Genomic DNA, 21979 nt, shown 5'->3' with positions numbered 1-21979 from the left:
AAAAGGCAGCTTGCCGAAAACTATCTAACATTCCTGGCTTATGGAAGGAGGCTTAACACAAACAATGCATAACTGTCCTTCAAATCCTCTACAATGCTGGGGTTTCTTGAAATATCTGAAGATAGAAACATTTCTGAAGATGAAAAACATTGCTGAATGTGATTGCCTACAGCTAAGGTTAAGAAAAGTCACAGTTTTTATGGTTTTAAAAAAAAACACCAAATGAACTGTTATAATGGACTGAATCTATGCTGCTTTGCAGTTTGAGTACCGATGCTGGGTATTTATTTTAAAGGACATATGAGTGGCATTTATTCTGCTACAAAGCTAAATTAAAATTCAGCTAATACAAAGTAGGAGGTAGCAAGCAATTTATAACCTATTGCACAAGCTGAGAGAGGAATGTACAATGCATCAATATAGAAAAAGATTTATTCTCCTAAAATTATTATCTAAGAACCTTAGCAGAGATCAAAAGGAAGAATGTGCCTGACGAGATAGCCACCTTGAGCTTTTAAAGCCATCTCTAGGAGAGTATGCAAAAAATTGGTTTCCTGCTACAGCTTCATTATCTCTCTCCCAGTTTGTCTTAAAAATCTTTGTTTCATTTGATAAAGGGACTTTACTAATAATACCACTGGATATGCTCAATATTATTCAGGACTTAATATCTCAGATTACATGTTGAGAGAGAACAACAGGGCAGTAATTTAAAATGTCAAGCTTTGATTTTAGTTAATTGTATCTAAGCTCCTTTGATGTTTTAAGATGGGAAGAGATCGTGCTTATTCGTATCTGAACCAGGTTATAATGTAAGAAAGATAATATATTTTTACTCATGATGGTTCATATTTATGGTGGCCAAGAGGTCTAATATTAAAACTGAAGCACAGATTCTTACAATTCATCATATTTTTTTACTGGATCTACATGAAATCATAGAATTGCCTGCATGTAATCATAATTAGTTATATAAAAAATTTTGTAGCACTGTGATTCCAGAATTCGGATCAGCCGCAAGTGAATAAGATCGGTAAGATCAAGAACAATAGCCAGAAGCCTGTAGCAATAGCAGGGTACATGTGGCAACCATTTCTCTGATGCCAGCATGGAAAGCCTTAAGCCCATTACATAGTATGGGTGGAAGCACCCTTGATTATATATCAAAATTGAATGTTTTTATATATTTATTATATTTATACACTGCCCATATGACAGTCATGCAGCACATAAGTCCATTTGCAGATAAACCAATCCAGAAATTTTCATGTATTTTTTTTCATAAATGGTTTATGAAGAAGTTATTTTTCATGATACTATGATTAAAAATACGAGCATTGGCTTAGCTGTGGATGGGCTTATAAATATATATGGGATATATGCAGTCTTGTGAAGTAGTACCAAATGAAAGGTGAACTACTACTACTTTGTTGTAAAGACAAATTGACAGAATTATCCAAGTCTAAAAATATAGTAAAAAGTAAAGCATGATGTTACATGGCTGCATCACTTAGGATGGTAATCCAGGCAATCTCGGTTGGTGCAACTGCAAGATATGCATATCATTAATTGACACATAGAGAGTCCAGGGAAAATGCAAAAAAGCAACAGAATGTACACATCAGTGAAGAAAGGCCAATTGGGGAGAGTTGCCCATGTAACTTGTGGCCTTCCCTGAAGGTTTCCCCATTTACTTTTCTTGTGGGAAGCTACCAAAAAATGTTGGTAACAGTAATAACATGACCATGGGATGCTGCTACTAGTCATAAGTGTCAGCTGGTCGCCGAGCATCTGAATTCTGTTCATATTAACACGCAATATGTAACAGCCAGAACCTCAGGAACTGGTTGTAAGTTCTTTTTGTTCAATACCATTGTAACTTTGAATAGTCGCTGAACAAATTTCATAACTCAAGGACTACCTCACAAGTATTTTAAAAAAATATATTACTATACATACTTGTAGATAAACTTATCCAAGGATAAACTGAACTCAATTTTCTGAGTGTATTTTGGCACTTAAATTCTCAGCTCATCTGCAGTATACAGCATATTGGATTTCTGCTTAATTACTGTAATAAAGATTTAAGAATCTTTAGAATCATTCAGTCAAAACTGAAGAAGCTTCTTGGAGGATAAGCAAAATGGCTTCAAGGAAAATTGCTTTTTGACGTCCAATTGCCTTTTGAAAAAAGCAACTTGAGAAAACCATGACCTGGGTGATTGAGAATATCCATAAACAATTTGCTTTATCTCACTTTGAAACAGTTTGTACAAACCAAACTGTTCCATTCTATTATCTGCTGATGAAAATTATTTTTTTCTTGTCCTTTTATAACCGCTTTCCATGTAGTTGTTTATGCTTCTATGAGATCTGTTACACTCAAGACTAAATAGTTCACAAGTCCAACAGTACACTTAATCAAGTAAATAACAATACAGTCTAATAATAGTTTCTTGTTTAACATTCACTTATGGTGCCACTTCTCACGGACATCTAGTCCCTGAACGTATTATGGAATAAGATTTTAACAAGCTTCTAAGATGAAGAGTAAAGAGGGCATTATTGCTTGGGGAAGACAAGCTCCTCTCCTGCCTGACATCCCCCAAGGTGGGGACTCTCAGGAATTTATTATATATACCGGTGATGGCAAACCTTTTCAGCACCAAGTGCTCAAATCAGAATGTGTGTCCATGCGTGTGTGTGTGTGTGCACGCCGGAGCATCAAAAACCTGAAGACCAGCTGGCTGGTATGCCTGTTTTTTGGCCGATTTTCAGGCCATTTTCAAGCTGTTTTTCTGCTACTTTGGGCCTAAAACAGCCTGAAAAACGCCCCCAAAATAGGCCATTTTTCAGACTGTTGTTTTGGGTGTTTTCACGCCAGAAACAGCTTGAAAATGGCCTAAAAGGCCTGAAACCAGCGTGAAAAAGGACCTGTTTTTTGGCTGTTTTTCAGGCCGTTTTCTGGTGCTCTGGCACCCACGAAGACCAGTTGGCCAGTGTGCATGTGCTTGCCGGAAACCAGAAGAGCAGCTGGCAATGACGCGTGCCCACTGAGAGGGCTCTGCAAGCCACCTCTGGCACGCGTGCCATAGGTTTGCCATCACGGATATATACTAAGCAAAAAGACAGTCAAACTTTTGACAATTGAATAGATTCTCACAGAAACTTCTTCAATCACTTAATTGAAAGGGAAAATAGGGTAATTAGCATAAATTTGAATGCCATTTTCAGGATTTCATATATGAGTTTGCTAAAGCAGAGCTTTTTTATTTTTTGGTAAGCCGTTTCATTTATAGGAGATGACGCTCTTTTCTAGATTAGGGAGGAATCTCTATATGTTCTGAACCTGTGGTGTTTTCAACATCTTTTTCCCAGACTCAGTGAAAATGACTATGCAGCTTCTTCTCAGAACAGGTCGTCTCAAAGATATCCAGGTCCCAAACCATTTAAGGCTTTACAGATAATTGGATAGATAATTATTATTACATGGATAAAAATGTAGGACAGTTATCTGCATAATGGGTAATTTATAGAATATTTACCTCTATAATGGAGGCTGTAAGATTCCTTCAAGAATTAGCTTTGTACTGCAGGGTATGGCAGATTATGGGAAAGCCAGGAGAGATTCAGTTGAATGCAAATTTCAGAAAATGAAACTCAGTTGGCTGCTAAGAGAAGGGTGGAAAAAGGTGTTTCAAAGAGGCTCTGCCTTAATTAACTTGCTATAAATGAGACTGATAAATTCACATTAGGGTTTGCAATATTCTGCAGTATTAGTTTAGGGGATCATAAACTAATATTGATAGGATATTGATAGGATATGAGACTTGACTCAGGAGAATTTGTGTTGGGCCTGGAGCAACAAATCATTGATCTAATGGGTGCAGAGGGATTTACAAGCATGAACAACATACAGTAAGCACAACACAGCAACCACCATTACTATTCATTTCACTTGTATGAGAAGCAGTAATAGAGCCAGTCTGGGAAATAATTAGGACTTGCATCATTTGCAGAGCTAAACTTCCGGGAGCAGTGGCTGTATTTAAAGTAGGAAGCTCACCAGAGTGACTGATTAAGATGACAGGACTTAACCTAAAGAATTGTACAAAGGTGCTGTGATGTAAAGACCGTCTAGGATTTTATAGGGTTGTGTAACAGTAAAAAAATATTGGAGAAGAACCAATGTGAACGGCACTGCCAGATTTCTATCTTCCACATATTATCAGTGGAAGAGTCTAATTTGTTAGTCTCTCAGAATCATGGCAACACTATGCTAGTGGTAAAAGTGGCACATGTTTATTAATAAACCCTAAATATAGGCAGGATATAACTAGCTTTTTGCTATTTCCTGCAGAGCAATCCCATTCCTCTCCAATACCCCAGTGGCAAATGACCTCAGCCTATAATTGGCATATATTATGTCCATTTATAATTGATCTGCCAGAAGATAACAGTATCACGTATCATATATAAGCCTGGTTTCATGAGAGTGTTTCATGAATATCACTTTTACAAAAAAGTTGTCTTCCCAACTTTCAGGCCCTTGTCATCAATTTCAACAGCAGGAAGGAGGAACACACAGGAAAATCCCTTTCTGAGGCCCTTGGTTTAATTTCTAAGGATTGGTATTAGAATTACCTCACCTGCTGATATTAATGCAGATGATTTCAATCTCTGGGGCTAGGAAGTGCTAGTTTTCATGGCCCATTTGGCAACCAAGGCTTGTCGCAGGTAATATCAGGTCCACTGTACACAGATGCTTTCATATTTAGTAATGTGCTTCCCTAAAGCTGTTATTTAGTGACCTACTCAGATCTGTTTCTGGTTCAGATAAGATTGGCCCCCAAGACCTTCACAAGGTAATTAGGCTGATAATAATTACCTGCTTTAAGGTTTTATGAATTTAAAAGATTCTGCTAGCAATTTGGCGAACATTTCAACAACCTAGGTATTGTGGAGTTCCAGGAAATGTTAAGACAGAAATGATGCCTGCAATCCACGTCATTCATTCAGATTTATCAATATCTTCTCTTCATGGGCAGAATCAATATTAGTTATTAGGGCAATGCCTTTTCATATTAATTTCGAATTCCTTTTGGCTTGTGAATTCCGTCAAAGTCAAAAAAAGTTTGTTAATATGTCCCCTGCCACATTTGGCTGGATCCATGCCTTATCAGTCGTTGCAAATAGTATAGGAGTGTCAGGTTAGCTAGATCACATAAATGTATTTGGGGGGGAAAAGCATCTTTGGGATGATTTCTATGCCTAAGCTTCATTTCTTTGAGACCTTGATGGACTTATATTGTAGCGCTTCTTTAAGAATCCCTTCCTAGATTCCTTAATTGTCCTGTTCCTAACCTTCCCTTTTTAGGAAAAAAAATGTAAAGCTGAAGTGAGAGTACAAATGCTAAGCATCCTAAAGGGAAGTGGATTATCTAGATTCTAGATCTTTTACAGTCCAGGTTCAGGCTTGACATAGGACAAACACTCCATTGATCTCACCACTTAGCAATGTGCTCTACATGCAACTGCATTTAAAGTAACCCAGAAACTGCAGCTGATACAAAATTCAACAGCACTAGATACATCAGAAGCTTCATGCCAGTGTTGCTGATTCTGCATTGGTTGTCAGTAGGTGTTCAGGTGGAGTTTAAACACTAACTTGGTAATTTGGTTGAAAAAGTGCTATATTCCTTCAGGTCTCCTTTGTTCAACTAGAATTGAACTAGATCCAATAAGTATCACAAAAAAGGTGTCCTTATAATTTTCCACTACTCTAAAATCAGGAGGGTGAGGTCAGGATGATGTTCTTCTCTGTTTTGGCCCCTTTACTGTAGAACAACTTTCTATTTCTGCAATGATGTATCTTCTTTTCTATTTTCTTTAAAGAAGAAAGTCAATTCTTTTTCCATTTTCTGAACAAAGTCTTTCTCTTTTAATTCAGTATTATTTAATGTCCATCTAGATCTTATCCTTTGGCCTTTCAATTTAATTGTAATTGGATTGTGATCTGCCCAGGTACTTGTTTCAATCTCAATTTCCTGTACATTACAGGTCAGTTCCATTGTGGCCCATACCAGAACAGCTTTCTCTTTGTAATCAGATATATCCCAAACTGTTGGTCTTCTGTAAATATGTTAAAACAGAAAAGAGCATTTTACTAAATGTCCTAGTTTCAGGGTAAGAATATTCCAGAGTTTGGCCCAAAGAAGGCCCACCTCTGAGTAGATTGCTTTTACAAAACTTCATACACATGGAAAGGCTTCCTGGATGATATCAAGTTACTTACCAGATCTAAATTAACAAAAGCAATCTGACAAGTATTTGAGTTCAAAGTTGCCTAGGGCTTTATATGTCATAACCAAACCATCAAATCAAACCAGATTACCAGAATACATAATTGGCAGGAAAAAAGCTGTGATCTTGAAGGAATATAAATCAATCCACTATTAAGAAATATTTTTAACAATAGTAATCGAGCTGCCATCAAAGGCTTCTTTTCCGCCCCCTTCCAAATGCAGAAAGATATGGATTTTCCCCAAGGATGCTTGTTTCTTAGATACACTTGAGAATGAACATCAGATTCAAAACGGGATATAATTAGAACATGTCATATTACTAATTTCTAAACAATTTGGGAAGGGAAAGTTGCTTTGTTTGAATGTTTACATGCATCATATCTGCCTTCAACAGTATCCCACCAATAATGACAATATCACAACTTTAATGCACATTACACTCAACAGCATACTGAAATTAGAATTTAGTCAAACAGTAATATGAGGAAAAATGAATTTCTTTTTAAAAAAAGCATCAAAGTAATTGATAGCAGCATACAGTGTACAAAGAGTAGCCCATGGTTAGATAGGGGCAAATAAACTTAATAATAACAGCATATATTTTGTGAGTGAGGTAAACCTCATGCTAATGAGATAAATCTGTTCAGTTTAGAGTTCTTGTCACCTTCTTATGATTAGAACATTGGCAAAGAGAAGTTCAATTATATGTCATCCATGTGTTACAATCCAAACTGCCAGATAACGTTCCTTAGCCAAATATCATGTAAACATTAAGAAACAGGAGACAAAATTAAATCTCAATGGATTCATAAGCCATTATTTTCTGACCTCTATTCTCTAAACCAGACTTAAATTATATTATTTCAAATGTATTATGCAAAGCCCTAGCTCTCTGGAGAAGATTGTAATATTGGGAAAGGTGGGAGAAGAAAAAGACAACCAAGAGAAAGGTGAATGGACTCAGTTACAATGATGATAAGCCTCAGAAGCCATGAAAAACCAGGTTAGGGAAAGATCATTGTGGAATAAATTATATGATCACTAAGAGGGGACCTCAAGTTGATGATACATAATTATTAATCAGAATGCTCCAATATGGTTGAGGCAATGACCATTCCTTTACTCCATGTCTCAAGCTAGAAAAAAGTTTTATTTTTCTGTCTCAAATTTTTATATATTTTATATGGCTATAATAAGTAGAACTCTGGTGACACAGATGCTCCACGGGGATATGATTGAATATGCGAAGCCACGAGTAAAAATACAAGTTCACATTCTCATCACCTATCACTGATGAAGACAATTAGAAAAGTTTAAAGAAGCTGATGGGAGTTGCCTGAAATGGCAAAATTGCTCAAAGAAAAGAACATAAATACTTTTGTTTCCATATGAAAACCACTTCTGAACTTCATGCTTGATGTGGAAAAGAATGAAGTTTTGATTCTCGGTTTTACAGATTAGACTGATAGGATTTTGTAGAAATGGTTCATATTTTTATGGTAAAACAAAAAGTTGTGATTTGTTGTTAATGCCTTATTCTACTGTAACAGAGTCGGAAGTCAATGCTTCTTTTTCTTTTTCTTTCCCTATCCTTTCTCACTTTTCTTTCCCTTTCCTCTTCCTTCTCCCTGTCCTCTTACTTGCTTTTGTATTTTGTATTTTATAATACTTTATAACCTAATAAAACATATTAAAAAAACTTTTGGATAGCTGATGGTTTTGGGCTATTTTATACAAACACATTATACAAGTATTCTTCATCGTTTAGTGATCATTCAAAGTTACCACAGCACTGAAAAAAGTGATTTATGAATGTTTTTCACACTTACAACGATGTTAAGTATTCCCATTACCTTGTTAAAACACTTGGCAACTGGCTCATATTTATGACAGTTACAATGTCCATGGATCATTGATCTCTTTTTATGACTTTCTGACAAGCAAGGTCAATGGGGAAGCCCCATTCACTTAACAACTGGGTTGCTAACTTATCAACTGCAGTGATTCACTTCACAATTGTGGCAAGAAAGGTAATAATTCACTTAACAAATGTTTCACTTAACAGACATTTTGGGCTTAATTGTGGTCGTAGATCGAGAACTACCTATATATGATTTTGAAGTTTTATATAAATATGTCAGGCAGGAAGAATTAGAACCATGAGTAAAATTCCGGTTAAACTAATTTATTTCTCATGCCTATATACACAAGAATCTAGTCAACTAAGATCATGTCTAGCACTAATGTTATCTAGTTTGGGTAATGAAATGTCTGCAAGAAAATAACCAAGCTCAAGAGCAGTAAGGATCCTTCATTTCAACCCTGAGTTTCAAATATCCTCCATATTGGCAACTAAAATCAGCACTAAATTGGTGCTAACATGAATAAAATTACATCTGAATTCTGCTAATTCTTATCTAGTGTGAGTTTAGTTTTTACAACTATGGTGCCAAAATGGTCAAATCTGTAATTTTGATGGCTCACTGTATGCACACAATAGGATTTTTGTTTAGATTCATATTTTTATACTATGGCTGCTAAGTGTGATTAGATTTCTAATTCTGATCACTCACAGTATGCAGGTCAATGGCCTCTGTGATTTGATGTTGGTTTTTAAAATGACTTCCATTTAAAAACCATTTGAAGTCAAGATGCTCACTAACATGATCCGTGCTTTTGAGTAATGTGAAAAATTGTTAGACACATGATTGTCAGAATTTAGTATGCAGAAAGATGTGATCTATAATGTTATGATTTGGTATGGATCACATGTAGAATTTTTTTTTTGCACTATGGCACAGCAAAAAGTGCTGACTCCATTATTGAGATATTTAATTATGGGTAGATAGAAGTGTTTTGTGATTTGCTAGTACTTTCATGAGGATACAAATAACAATTATGGCTATTCATGATCATTTAATGCCTCATAAACATCCTGAATTGTCAGATACATTATTGCAATTTTCACTGCATGCCAGCAAAGAGAATCTGTAATAAAAGCATGACTTCATATTAATCCCATGCAAACTGACCTATGCCTCTGCTTCATGTAGCACTCTAGTACAATAGTCAGTCATGATTATTTGGGGTGGGGGTGAGTTCCTTGCATGCATACAGCTGTGCTCTTTTTTTAAATGGTGATTTTATGTGGGTTCCATAAATTTACACTAGGATCATATACAATCCAGGGAAAACTTACATTTTTAATGTGCTCAATCATCAATTGGTACTAGCTTCTTTATTCAACAATGAATTAATATTCATGAATAAACTAGTGGCTTTATTTAGAACTCAGTTAATCATAAAGCCAGATCTCAGGTTTCAGTCCTCTTCCACTTCCATCTGCACCGTAGAGTGAAACTGAGATATAGTACATATTAAAAAGTACTGTACAGAGAAAATGCCTATTACACGTAGGCACGGAGGAAACACGTACATAACTTAGTGAGCACGTAAAGAATAGGTGGGCATCCCTAATATCTGTAGGGGGTGGGAGGAAACCCGCATCTACCTCGGATGGGGCTGTAGCCTCTGCTGCATCGGCTGCAAAGATCAAAAGGGAAGGAAGAAAATAATAATAAAAAACAGGCACCTCCGCCCTCTTCCCCGTAGCAGGCACGCGCCCACGGCCGCTCGCTCCAGAGCGTCGGGAGCGAGCGCGCGCGCCTCTATTCCCCTCCTTCGTCTGCGCCGTCCTCGGCCAATGAGCGGCACTGTTGCTGGCAGGTGCGGCGTGTTTTTGTTTTGGGTAGAAGAATTAGTTGTAGTCGAGGAAGGCCAAGATTCCTTATTCTCTCCCTCTCGGAGCGGCGCGTGCCGGGAACGAGCTCCCGCTGGCCAGCAGCCTCACGCGCACCGAGAGCTTGTCCCCTGCCGCTTGGCCTTGGGAGGAGGAGGAGTGGTGGTGGTGGTGGAAAGGAATACGGCTCCTCCTCTCTCGCCATCCCCCTCCCGCGGCGAAGAGGGAGGACGACGGCCAAGCAAGCGACCGAAGCCGCCGCGCCAAAGAGGTGGGGGGCCAGGTCTGGCTCGGCCTGGCCCGGCTTGGCTTGGTCTCGCCCGAGCTGACCCCCGCCGGGCCTCAGCCATGAGGAGAGAAATGAACGGGGTCACTAAGGGCCGGTTTGAGGTGAGCAGATGACCGGTTGGCTCCTTGGAAGTTTTTTTGGGCTGGCGGTGGTGATGGTGGGGAGGGGGGGAGAGGCTTTGTTTAGTGTGCGGTTGAGGGGGGGATTGGGGAAGGGAAGAGATCTCCTTCCTGGAAGGTGCTGCCCTTTCTGCCTCCCTTCCCCATGAAGGGCGGCGGCGGAGCAAGGGCCGTACGTTTTCTTGGACGAGTTGGGGCGAGGATGAGGGTGGGTGGGATGGAGGGAGCATACACGGGTGGAGGAGATGTCCCTGGGTCGAAGGCTGTCATCTCCCTCTCTGCCTGTCCGGCCAAAGAAAGAGAGTTCGGTTGTTTTTCTTCCCCTAAGTAGATACTGAGAGGTAGGGAGTCTTTCCTCTCTACTCTCTTCGGAAGAGACCCTATGGCCTTGCCTGCCTGCCTGCTTCTCCTCTTGGCAAACACAACCACCAAACCAAACGACGGTCAAGTAAACGCCTCCGATTGTGGGTCGAGGTAGTCCGATTACCCAGAGGGAGGTGCCGGTGCGGCTGCTGCTTTTTTTTTTTTTTTTTTACCGCCGATGCGCCGGCCCTGCCTGGAAGGAAGAGGCGGCTGCTGGTGGCGGCGGGGGAGGGGAGGCGGTTTCATCCGTGCGTATCGGGGCCGCAGGAACTGCTAGGAAGTCTTTGGAGTTGAGGGTGGGGAGGGGAGGGGGAGGAGGAAGGGTGCTACTTCGCACTGAGTTTTCCTTCCCATTCGCCCGCCCTCCTCCCCGCAACTCCGGCCGGAGGGGTGGAGCCAGTAGAGGAAGGAGAGAGGCGGTGGACGGGGAGGAGCCTGAGCGCTTTAGGGTTTGTGTGGAGTGGAAGTCCCAGGGTAGGGCCGCCGTCTTCGATTGCGGGATTCCCCTTTGGTAGAAAAAAAAATACATATTGTTGTTTCGGAGGGGTGTGGTGGATGGAGGGTTTGCGCGGGGAGACGAGTGCAGAAGAAATAGGTTGTTGATACGTCAACCAGGACAGAAGGGGGATCGCACGGAGCATGCAGGTTGTTTCTCCTGTGCTTAATGTAGCTAGTGGTAGTCAGATACTTAAGCAGGGGCCTGCTTGGTGGCAGGAATAAAGAGGAGAGGATGTGGTGGAAATGGGTCTATATAGAAAGCCCTGTAGAATGATTAAAAAAATATAAAACTGCTGCTTCTGCTTCCGCCATATCCTCGTCTACCACGTATTTTTCACCAATCAGGGGTAAAGGGAGGGGACGTGCTGTGATAGAGCAAAGACGTGTTGAGGAACCGTATAATGTATCATGTACGGGGTTTTGGGGTGTGTGTGGGGGAAAGGGGCAAAAACTATTTGTATTAAGAAAACAACCGGAGATTGAAGTTATGTCTAACGTTAATGTTGGGGTTATGTAGATGAACAAGTATAGTATATGAAGCTTATGTAATTACTGTATAGGTTAATGAAATGAGAGCAGCTAGTACTTTGAATGATATCCTAGAGGATGTATCCATTACAGGTATTAATTAATGTATTTGCATCTTTATATACAGATAAGTGATTGTGATTTTAAGAGTTGTGGTGCTTACAACTCTTTTAACAGCAAGTACAGCTATTTTCAGGATGTATAGTTGATCATGTCAGTTTAAAATTGTGCAAAGCAAATGCCAAACAGCTATTTTACAATAAGAGAGCAAATGACTAGTGTTTAATATCAGATTGGTCAAAAGCAGAATAATCTAGTACTATTGTTGCTTTTCGTTTCATGAGGTTGTGAAAAAGGAAGAAGTCCAATACTTGGAAACTGAAGGAGAGGGATTTTGGAAGGGGAGCAATTCAAGAATAAACAACAAACTATTCAGGAAAATATGGCATGTAATCAGAATAATCTGGGACTATACAAAAGCACCTTATTTTAACCAGTTACTGCCAGTGCATTATTGTGACAAATATCTTTCCTCCAATTTGGCTCCTTTCTGAATTTATGATGGTGGCAGAGAAATAATATGGGAGTCACAAATTTTATTTCTTCCTTATTTTTCTTATTTTTGTATTATCTTTCATGAATATAAAGCAGCAATAATTTAAGTGCAATAATAGTAGTCTTGCTTAGAAACTACAACTCTGAACATTATTGCTTCTTCATTTTGTAGTTTAGAAAGGAAAAATAAAACTAACCAAGTGTTATAAAAAGTATTTAGCACCAGATGATAAACCTCCAAACATGAAAAAGAATATCTTCGTCCAGAAATTGGCTGTTGGATTAAGACAGGTAATACTGTGTTTTGCTTTTATTTTCCTACTTTATACAACTATTAAACTGCATGTTGATGCAAGGAACAAATAAAAAGAAGAGGTGGTATATGCATTGAATTAAATGTCACAAATTGCATAATATGATATCACTAGGTTCAAATTCCAACTCAAAATATAGAACCTTGTGGTTAGCATAGAATAAGCTTCCACCCCATACATTTAATATTTTGTTCAGTTTCAGCCACCTTGCCTGAAAGAAGAAAGTGTGCAGGACTAACAATCTTTGAAAGAGAATTTAGCTGTTTAAACTGTATCATTTCAGCATTTTAAAATTTGAAATGAGTTAGAGAAGAGAGCCATGCTGACTCAGGAATTCTGGGAGTTGAAGTCCACAAGATATAAAAGGGCTATAGTTCCCCACCTCTGTCCTAAGTGTTTTGGAAATCAAATATATTCAAATTTGTTGGTCTTAATTTTGCTTTGCTTGTAATACAGTATTCTTATTTTAAAAAGGATATGTACAGTATAGTTTGCAAAATGAATTCATCTTATTATAAAAGGGAACTGGAGACATTACCATAAATCAAAACAAAAACTTTCTAAGGGAAAATACATTATTAAAAATACAATATATTTATTTAGTAAAGTAGAATACAATGAAAATTTGTCGCTATAAAAATCAGCTTTTATGCAGAAAGTATTTGAGTTGAATAATTAAGTTGAAAAAATTGAAAATTATCTTGAAAACATTTCTATTACTGTTGTTTTTCTATAAAAAGTTTTTCATTCTCAGGTATATCTTTTATCATTAAATTACCTAGCAATAATATAAATAAACACTGTGTAGGCTAAAATGGGAAACTGGAATGAGTATAATACAGATAATCTTCGACTTACAACAGTTTGTTTAATGATCGTTCAAAGTTATAATAGCACTAAAAATAGTGACATGACCATTTTTCACACTTACTACCAATGTAGCATCTCCATAGTCACATCAAAATTCAGATGCTTGGCAACTGTCTCATTTTTGAGGGTTGCATTGTCCCAGGGTCTTGCGATCACCTTTGGTAACCTAACAGTGGAGAAGCCAGAATTCACTTATCCAGGTTGCTAACTTAACAACTGCAGTAATTTACTTAACAACTGTGGCAAGAAAGATAATAAAATGGGACAAAACTCCCTTAACAATTGTCTTACTTAGCAACAGAAATGTTTGGTTCAATTTTGGTCGTAAGTCAAGGACTATCTGTTCTAATCAAATCAAAGTTGTAACATGCTTTCTTCTAGAATCCATCTTGAGACAGCTATTCATTAGGGCCATTTTCAGAACCAGAATACAGTACTTCCTTAGATAAAGATGGTTAGAAATAGAAGGATGAGAATATGCACAATGTAAATTGGGTAATATCAAGAGATAAAATAATTTACTTTTAATGAGTGGAAACTAGAAATGGGAAGAAAAGTTGGAAGTAATTTAAGAGGTTGTATTTCTGGAGAAAGCAGTTGTGCATACAATTCTTCAAACATGCTAACATTAATATGATGTTAACATCAATATGACAACAGGTTGTTCTGCCCTTGCTTTTTAAAAATTCTGTACTATATATTTTAAGTCTATATTAAATTTATACCATTCAATTTTTGCAAGCATTTCATTGTAAATAATTTCTAAATAAATCTTTGAATATGTATGATTTTCACATTAAGCCATACTTAATGCACTGATTCTAATTGCCTCCTCAGATCAAAATTACATTTAAGCAGTTTAAATGTTGGGGGAAAATAAATAGGATATTATACATACACTGCATATGAAATGGTCTCCATCAATTTAGAATTGCAGAAAATATTTTGGAATTTTCCAAAAAATATGGAGACTCTTGGTAGTCTGATCACAAATGTGATCATATACTGTATGTCCAATCTGACTTAAGAAAGAATTGCATACCATTATAATGACCAAAATTCTCAATTCCAGTAAAATGTAAATTAAAAGCAACTGCATGTAAGAATAATTCTTTTAAAAACCCTAGTCTTTAGGAGAATTATTAATTATTTATAATAATAAGCCTATAGAATACCACATTATGGCTAAATAGAAAGAAATTTGCGTGTAGGGGGACCGGGAAAAAAAGGTAATATAGATGTATCATAGAAACAATTAATACATTTGAAAATTATTGATGAGCAAACAAAACACTATTTGACCGGGGTGGGTGGGGGGAGAACTAACTTAAGTGATCCTATGTGAACTTCTCTTGGGAAATTGCCAGCCAGGCTGGGAGGAGGAATCTAGCTTGGAGTCTGCGCAGTCACAAACATCATAAGTGTGACCTCCCCCAAGATCTATGAAGCCTTATCTTGTTGTTCCCAGAGCAAGGTAAGGAGTCTGGTGAGATTCTTCTAGCAGAAGTGGTAGATTACTGACTTTTCTTATTCCAAGTGACTCTTGTTGCTTGCATCTAATAACTTCAGAGTTATACAGATTTTCAGGCATAGGTGCTACATTGAAACATTGCATAGTGCTAGTAGAAACTTGATATATTTCCAGATTCTTGACTGAACTTCAGAAGACTTTGGCCTGTAACAACTAGACTTTCATCAAGGAAAAAGGTATTTATATATGTTCCCTGAAATTAAGAAAGTGTCAAGATACAGTAGTAATAGATATTTTTGAGGAATTTTATTCTTTGGCTCTTGAAAGAGACAGAGATAGCAAAGACAATTTTATATAGTTATAATGTAAAATATATACCCTGAGAATTTTTTTCATGATCCGCATCTCATAAATCAAATATAAAAAATTAAATGGCCCAAATGAGCAATATAATGGGACAGTAAATCACTATATACTTGATACATATTAACATATTTATTTAAAACTGTTGTATGAATAAGTTGGGGTGTTGAGCTACCGTTTCTGATAAAAGAATGTAGAATAAAACTAAAACATGATAGCATTTATATAGAGGTTCTCATAGTTACTTCATAGTATTTAAATTTGCATGCAAAACTTGAAGGTTTGAATTGTTTCTGAGTATTCAAAGAAATATTTTGGCAGGAAAAAACTTTTTCAATAATGAACTATGAAATATATTGTTTATAATTTTTCCTCTTCTCTTGAATGGAAAAAAAAACAGAATTACAGGGTTTGAGCAGCTAACAGTCGATTTCTGAAGAACTAAAACAGAACATTGGATCTTGCTTTGGATTTTGAATTTGTTGCTTCAAATTATTCCCTATCTTGAATATTTATAATGTTCGCATAATATAATGTATTTAGCTTCCTGAAATTATATATAAAGAAACTCAGTGGTAAAAGCCATAAGGCAAAAATATTGTTTTAAAGGGCTGAAGTATTTTCTCTTGAAGTTTAATTTTCAGTTCCTTTTTTTCATGTTTCTTAGTTTTTCTTTTTGCCAATACAGATTCTGTCAAGATCTCATGGAAATAGTCATTTGGCTTGTCCCCATCTTTAACTGAAATATACAAGATTCAGACAAAGCACTTAAAACTAGAAATACTTAAAACTGATGGGGGGGGTTAACCTTCAAGCCACATGTGAACCATTTTTACAGACTCATGAAGTCATACCAGCAAAAATTGCTGGCAAACTGCCAAACAATAAACAGGCTAATTCTCATCAATTTTCAGAAAAAAGAAAAAAAACCTATTCTATATTCAGTATAATATGAAGTATTAGTGTGTTTTATTTGGTTTAGATTTAGCATGTTATTGCAAATTCAGATATTACAGGTTATAACTTTTTTCTAAATATAAAATACTTAGAAAGTTTTTCTTTAAAGTGAGCAAAATATTTAGAAAGTCCTGCTGTAATTATCAGCTCCCTTAAAAAAATATACTACTATCATCAGACTCTGAATAGTTATTCGTCCTTAGTCTAGACTAAAGTAATGGTATCTGCTATTTCTCTAATAGCAATACTGTTACATTGACTACAAAATAGTTGATATTATTTAATATATTTCAATTGGTTTAAATAATTCTTTTGGTTATATGTTTTAAAAAATGTTCTCACTAGTGTCATAACCTGCAATGCTTGTCACTACACCCATTCATTTTAGTTTGGGTTCTTTTTTTATAACTTTTTTCCATTGCATACATTCAAAAGCAATTGCAATGAAGTGCCTGTTTCTGCTATATTCTTTCCTGTTAAGGTTTAGTATAGTTTAATGTTTCTACAACTTGGTAACTGTGCAAAGAGAGATAATAGAATCATAGACCCGTTTTTAAACATCTTTTTGATATTTGGGTACTGTGATTTTTCCTTACCTGAGGCCTTTTTTGTTTTTAAAGCTATGAAATTAGCTATGCTAGCCCCATATAATTGACACAAATCTTTTCATTTTCCTAATCACTTGGAATTTAAATAGTGGTAAAGTCAATTATTGTTGAGTTCTAGAATATTTTTATATTAACATTGTATAATCACTTTGTTGATCTTAATGACTTTGTTGGGGGTAGTAAGCTCATTATAGTAAAGATAAACCTCTCCTTTTTTGGGTGCAGAAATAAGCATGTTGATTTCTGTACCTGAATGCTTTCTGTCCAGATAATGTAGTTTCAGTGGGAAAAGTGACTGGCTACAACAAAACAAGTAGGACAGAGTAACTCAGTAACTAAATTCTCACACATATAAATTCCCATCATGCTCTTCCCTAAAACATTAAACAAGGTGGACAAAAGGAGTAAAATAGTAAGCCAAAGTAATTGGAGCATGAGATTAAAAAAAGCAAAGGAAAGGTAGTTAAAATTAGTTTACATCAACACTCCTTACTTTTCTCTTCTTAGCAAACCATCCATGTTTCTATCAAGTATCTATACTGTTCCACACATTTATTTTCTCTGTTTAAATTTCTTACTCTTCCTTTTTTGAAGATCTCATCAGCTTGACATTCTTGGTCTACCCATTTCTTTTAAGCTACCACCTCCCCTTCCTTCTTAAATTTGTTTTGCAGTTAGATTCTCCTTTATCCTCTTCCTATGATCATACTGTCTCAATATAATTCTTTCACACACTGCACATTCCCTTTAGTATTCAATCCATTCAATTTGATCCCATTTCTTCTTGCTTTAATGCATACACTCAAATAATTAGTTCTGTTGCATTCAACTTAAATGTTACATTTCTGCTTACATACCCAACACACACTTTTGTCTACTAGAATGGGCAGGAAAAAATACCTCTAAGATGGTAATAGATACTATATTGATTTTGGGCAACCTGACTATATGCTAGCATATTTACTTGGCCTCCATTAAAATCTATATTTAATATATTCTGCTTGAAAAATAAGATTGAGAGTATGAAGCAGACTTGCTCTGGCGTCGTCCTTCAGGCATTGTCCTTTTGGAATCGCTTATCAAACACAATGCCATGGTCAAGTTGAGCCTGCTAGTTCTTGGAAATGTTTTGACTAGTCAAATGAAGGACTGTGCCAAGTGTGTGAGATATGCATATATCTGCTATATAATTCTCTGCTTACTGTTTCAGATATTTAGGGATGATTGTTAGTTAATTAAAGAATAAGTTATTTTTTTTAATTAGTAGTCAAGCATTTCAAGATATTAGTTGAGCTCCAAAATACAACTTGCCTCCCGAGTATTTATTTTCTGTTCAGGCAATTTAGAAGCAAAGTACACAGTACTTACTGGTTTCCCTTTACAAAACATTCTATTAATTTTATTTCTTTGAGTTACTGATTACAGTTCCGCTCTAAGAAGCTCCAAATATTGCAGATGGTCCCTTTCACACAGTCTTTCTGTCTGAAGCCTAAATTGCAATAAACCAAAGAATTGGATCTTGTTCTCTATGGTTAAAGTACATTCGTTCCATAAAGTTTATTAATAATATGTTTTAATAAGTTGGTGGTCTTAGCAAATTAATAAATTGTAGAATTGGGCAATTGTCAGTCCAACCCCCCCCCCCCCGAGTTGTGTGTGGAAAATAGAAGGGAACATTATATACAGCAACTTGAGTTGCCCTAAATAAACAGGATATAAATCTTACAAAAAATATAAATAGCAATGAGCTTATTTTATGCTTCCCTCTGAATTTTCTAAACTTAGTTGAGTTTCTCATCCAGCAGACTCCATAATTCCAGGAAAATTAAGGAAATGAGGACCATGTGCTTACATATATAATGATTAGTTATATCAGATTTATCAGTTCCTGTTTCTTAAGTGTTTGATACAACATAAGCTACAAAGGAATGAGTTTAGTATTGATAGAATTCAACAGACCAAACACTATTAGTCTAGGTATTTCCAGAAGTGATTTATAATCATCATTATCAATATTAAGTGAAGTGTAGAAGAGAAAAGTAGGAAATAAGTAAAAACTGAACAGGAAAAATAACTGTATATGATTTATAAGTTGCAGTGAACAGTAATAGTATCCTACATAATGCTTATACCCCAGAAGTTGTGGGAGGCATATCCATTTAATAATTAATTAAATAAATTGGGAGTTTTATCTCACATTTTTATCTTTCAGTGGTATCATTTAGTAAAGTAATGTGCTGGTAAAACGGTGCATTGTACAGCAACAATTTTTGAATCAATATACTTCAAGTGGGTTAACTTACAGAATGTGTCTAAAATCCAGGACATGTGACTCCTAAGGGAATGAAATTTGGGGAAGTTGTTGCTGCTTCAGTACTATTGGCTGCTGTTATGTTGCTGCTGTAAGTCACATGATCTTCATTTTCAATGTTCTTTAACAGTTCCCCAATCTTCCAATCACTCCTTCCCTCCCTCCCTTACCCAGAAACAGCCATTTACCTGCCTGTTAGGAAAGGAACTGAGATTTCTGATAGTCCCTGGAAGATTCCTACAGACAAACTTAATGGGAAAGCCAGCAGGAAGTCAGTCCTGCTCTCTTGGTCATTCTGTTTCTGTGTTTAGATATTGAAATATTTCTAAAATAATGACCCAACAGGCATGGGTTATTTAGTTTCTAATAAAAATAACTTGTATGTAGATATGTTAGAAATTGTGCAGAAAATGTTTGAAGGAATTAATTTTAATAATGAAAGTTAATGTAAACACAAATTTTGATATATAATTGGTTTAATAAAGCTAAAATGAGTTATGCTGTAGCAAAATGTCTGATATTTTGTTTATAGTGTCTGTTAAATCTAGAATTGAGAGAGAAAAGATTATAAGAAAGGTTTCTGTTTTGTTTTGCTATAAGGGACCTCATCTTAAAACAGGCAACAACATTGTGAACTGTGTACCTCATAAACCAGACCAAGTGCCTGGTAGCATTGATCACAGCTAGGATCTAGTTTTTTGTTTGCAGCAGATGGACTTTTTTTTTAACTAAGAGGATTGTCTTGGCTTTCTTCCAACCAACCAAAGAAACCAGCAATCAACTATGAAAGAGGTAGCAGTCTTCAATACTTAGCATGTGCTGCTGAAGAGTGACTCATTTTGCTATATGTTGACCTGCCTAATTGTTAAGATCTTAATGAAGATAAATTTCCAATAAATCTCATAAGGGCTGATATTCAATCAAATTACCATTCCATGTAGATATAATTTCTCATTTGTTTTATCTATATTTTTGAAAGTATGGTAAATTAAAAACTCAACAGAAAATCTCAGCTTAATCAATGACTGGCTTGTCATATACAATTACTTAGGAGTATTGATTTGAATAAAATACCAATTACCATCATTACCTGAAGACTACCTGCGCTCTATACTCTGAATTCACCATTGTAATACCAGTGATCATGCACACAGTTCAAAAATTAAATCAAAAAGCAGTGGAGAAAATGGACAATACTGGCGGCTATCATGATAAAATTCATTTGGTCCAAAATAAATGGCTACTTTGTTATATCGGTTGCAAGAATCCATTTAATAAAATGGGAGGCCATACCTAGACAAAATTTGCTTTAGAAAATTGATCTCAACTTTGCAAAAAGTTTTTTGAACATCCACAAGTAATTAATACAATAGAATTCAATCTATATTGAGACATCTGTAATGTCTATTAGTAAATTTAAATTTCCAATGTTTGTTTTTGAAATTGATAAATTAGACTCTTCACCTTGAATCCCTTAATCAAAATATCTAGGTATCTATATTAATAAATTTAGGAACTTTTATCTGGTTTTAAAATAATATTGTATAAATGTAATAAAAAGATAAATGCAATTTGCCACATTTAAATAATTATTTCTAACAACATTGGAGCCAATAAATCTATAAGAAATGTATACTATTTGGCTTACAGGCGTTACCATTTTTCATCAATTGGCCTTCAATGTCTTTTCTGATCCCAATGGTTCTTTTAAGATATTCTTGCAGTAATAATTTAATGCCACACTCATTAAAAAAAACTATCCATTGCATGCAATTCATCCAGCATTATCTAAATTATAATAATGAATGGATTGTGTATCTTACAAGTCTCAATCCTTAATTTGTGAATATTTCAGAAATTCAGTAGGCCAACAATTCAGACCAACAATCAAGTAAGCAAAACCCCAATCAAGAAACTGCCAAAGAGCCATCAGTAAACAGCCCAACCAAAGAATCTCTTAAGACAGCCCCCACCCACACAGACAGGCAAGACACCAGAATATAAACTGACAGCACACCTTAGTACCACTGATGATTTTTCTTAGGGTAATGAAACGTCTACAAGAAAACAAGCAAGCTCCGAGAGCACCAAAGACCCCTCATTTCAGAAATTATATTATTTCATTGATTTCAAATGATACGCTAACAATTTACCCATATTTACACTGAATTCCCAATGCTTTAGCTTTCTTCAAAGAGAGTTGAACTTGGTCAAAATAAAATTTCCTGCAACAACTAATAAAATGAATATCTGGTCTATAAGAACAAGCTGAGAATACTAGTGGATCACCAGCCATTGTATTAACAGTAGGTTCTGTCTCTAAACTTGTGGATTTGATAGTTCTGCTGGTAGAAGCCTCCTTTCATTTGGTGTCAGGACATTCAATTCCCATATTATGAGCACCACATTGAAAGGCCCAGAAGTTCATGGTCCCTATGGTAACTCAGTTTGTCTCAGGTGATCTGAGGCATAACACACATATGGATAGACTTTGAACCTTGCTTTTGTTTTGGACTAGTTGCTATGTAATTAACATTACCATCAAACATTTGCCACGGTCAGATCATTTCCCAATTTGAACGTGATTGAGTAGTTACACTAGAATTCCATAGAGCAAATCTGCCTCAGGCTCCTCATGGTTTCTGATGAGTATTTGGAAGATTTCCTGACAGTCTTAACAGATTAACCT

General features: G+C 36.2%; 1 protein-coding gene across 3 annotated transcripts in view; it reads left to right on the top strand.

Annotated features, from left to right (window-relative positions):
* The first annotated feature begins 10048 nt into the window (after positions 1-10048).
* Positions 10049-21979, top strand: part of FBXL20 (F-box and leucine rich repeat protein 20) — a 62854-nt gene continuing 50923 nt past the window's right edge. Inside the window, exon 1 of one of the 3 annotated variants that reach the window (XM_087713447.1) lies at positions 10049-10434. In XM_087713447.1, the coding sequence (XP_087569573.1) occupies positions 10393-10434 (42 nt within the window). In that variant the 5' untranslated portion in view covers positions 10049-10392. Of the gene's footprint in view, positions 10435-12575; positions 12688-21979 lie in introns of those variants that run through there. The other 2 variants (XM_087713449.1, XM_087713448.1) reach the window with 2 other exon arrangements.

This window comes from Thamnophis sirtalis, unplaced genomic scaffold (genome assembly GCF_051295495.1).
Source record: "Thamnophis sirtalis isolate CommonGarterSnake01/CBP01778 unplaced genomic scaffold, rThaSir2_p1.2 scaffold_4, whole genome shotgun sequence".
NCBI lineage: Eukaryota > Metazoa > Chordata > Lepidosauria > Squamata > Natricidae > Thamnophis > Thamnophis sirtalis.
The sequence above is the reverse complement of the archived record's forward strand: the minus strand, read 5'-3'. Positions and strand labels throughout refer to the sequence as shown.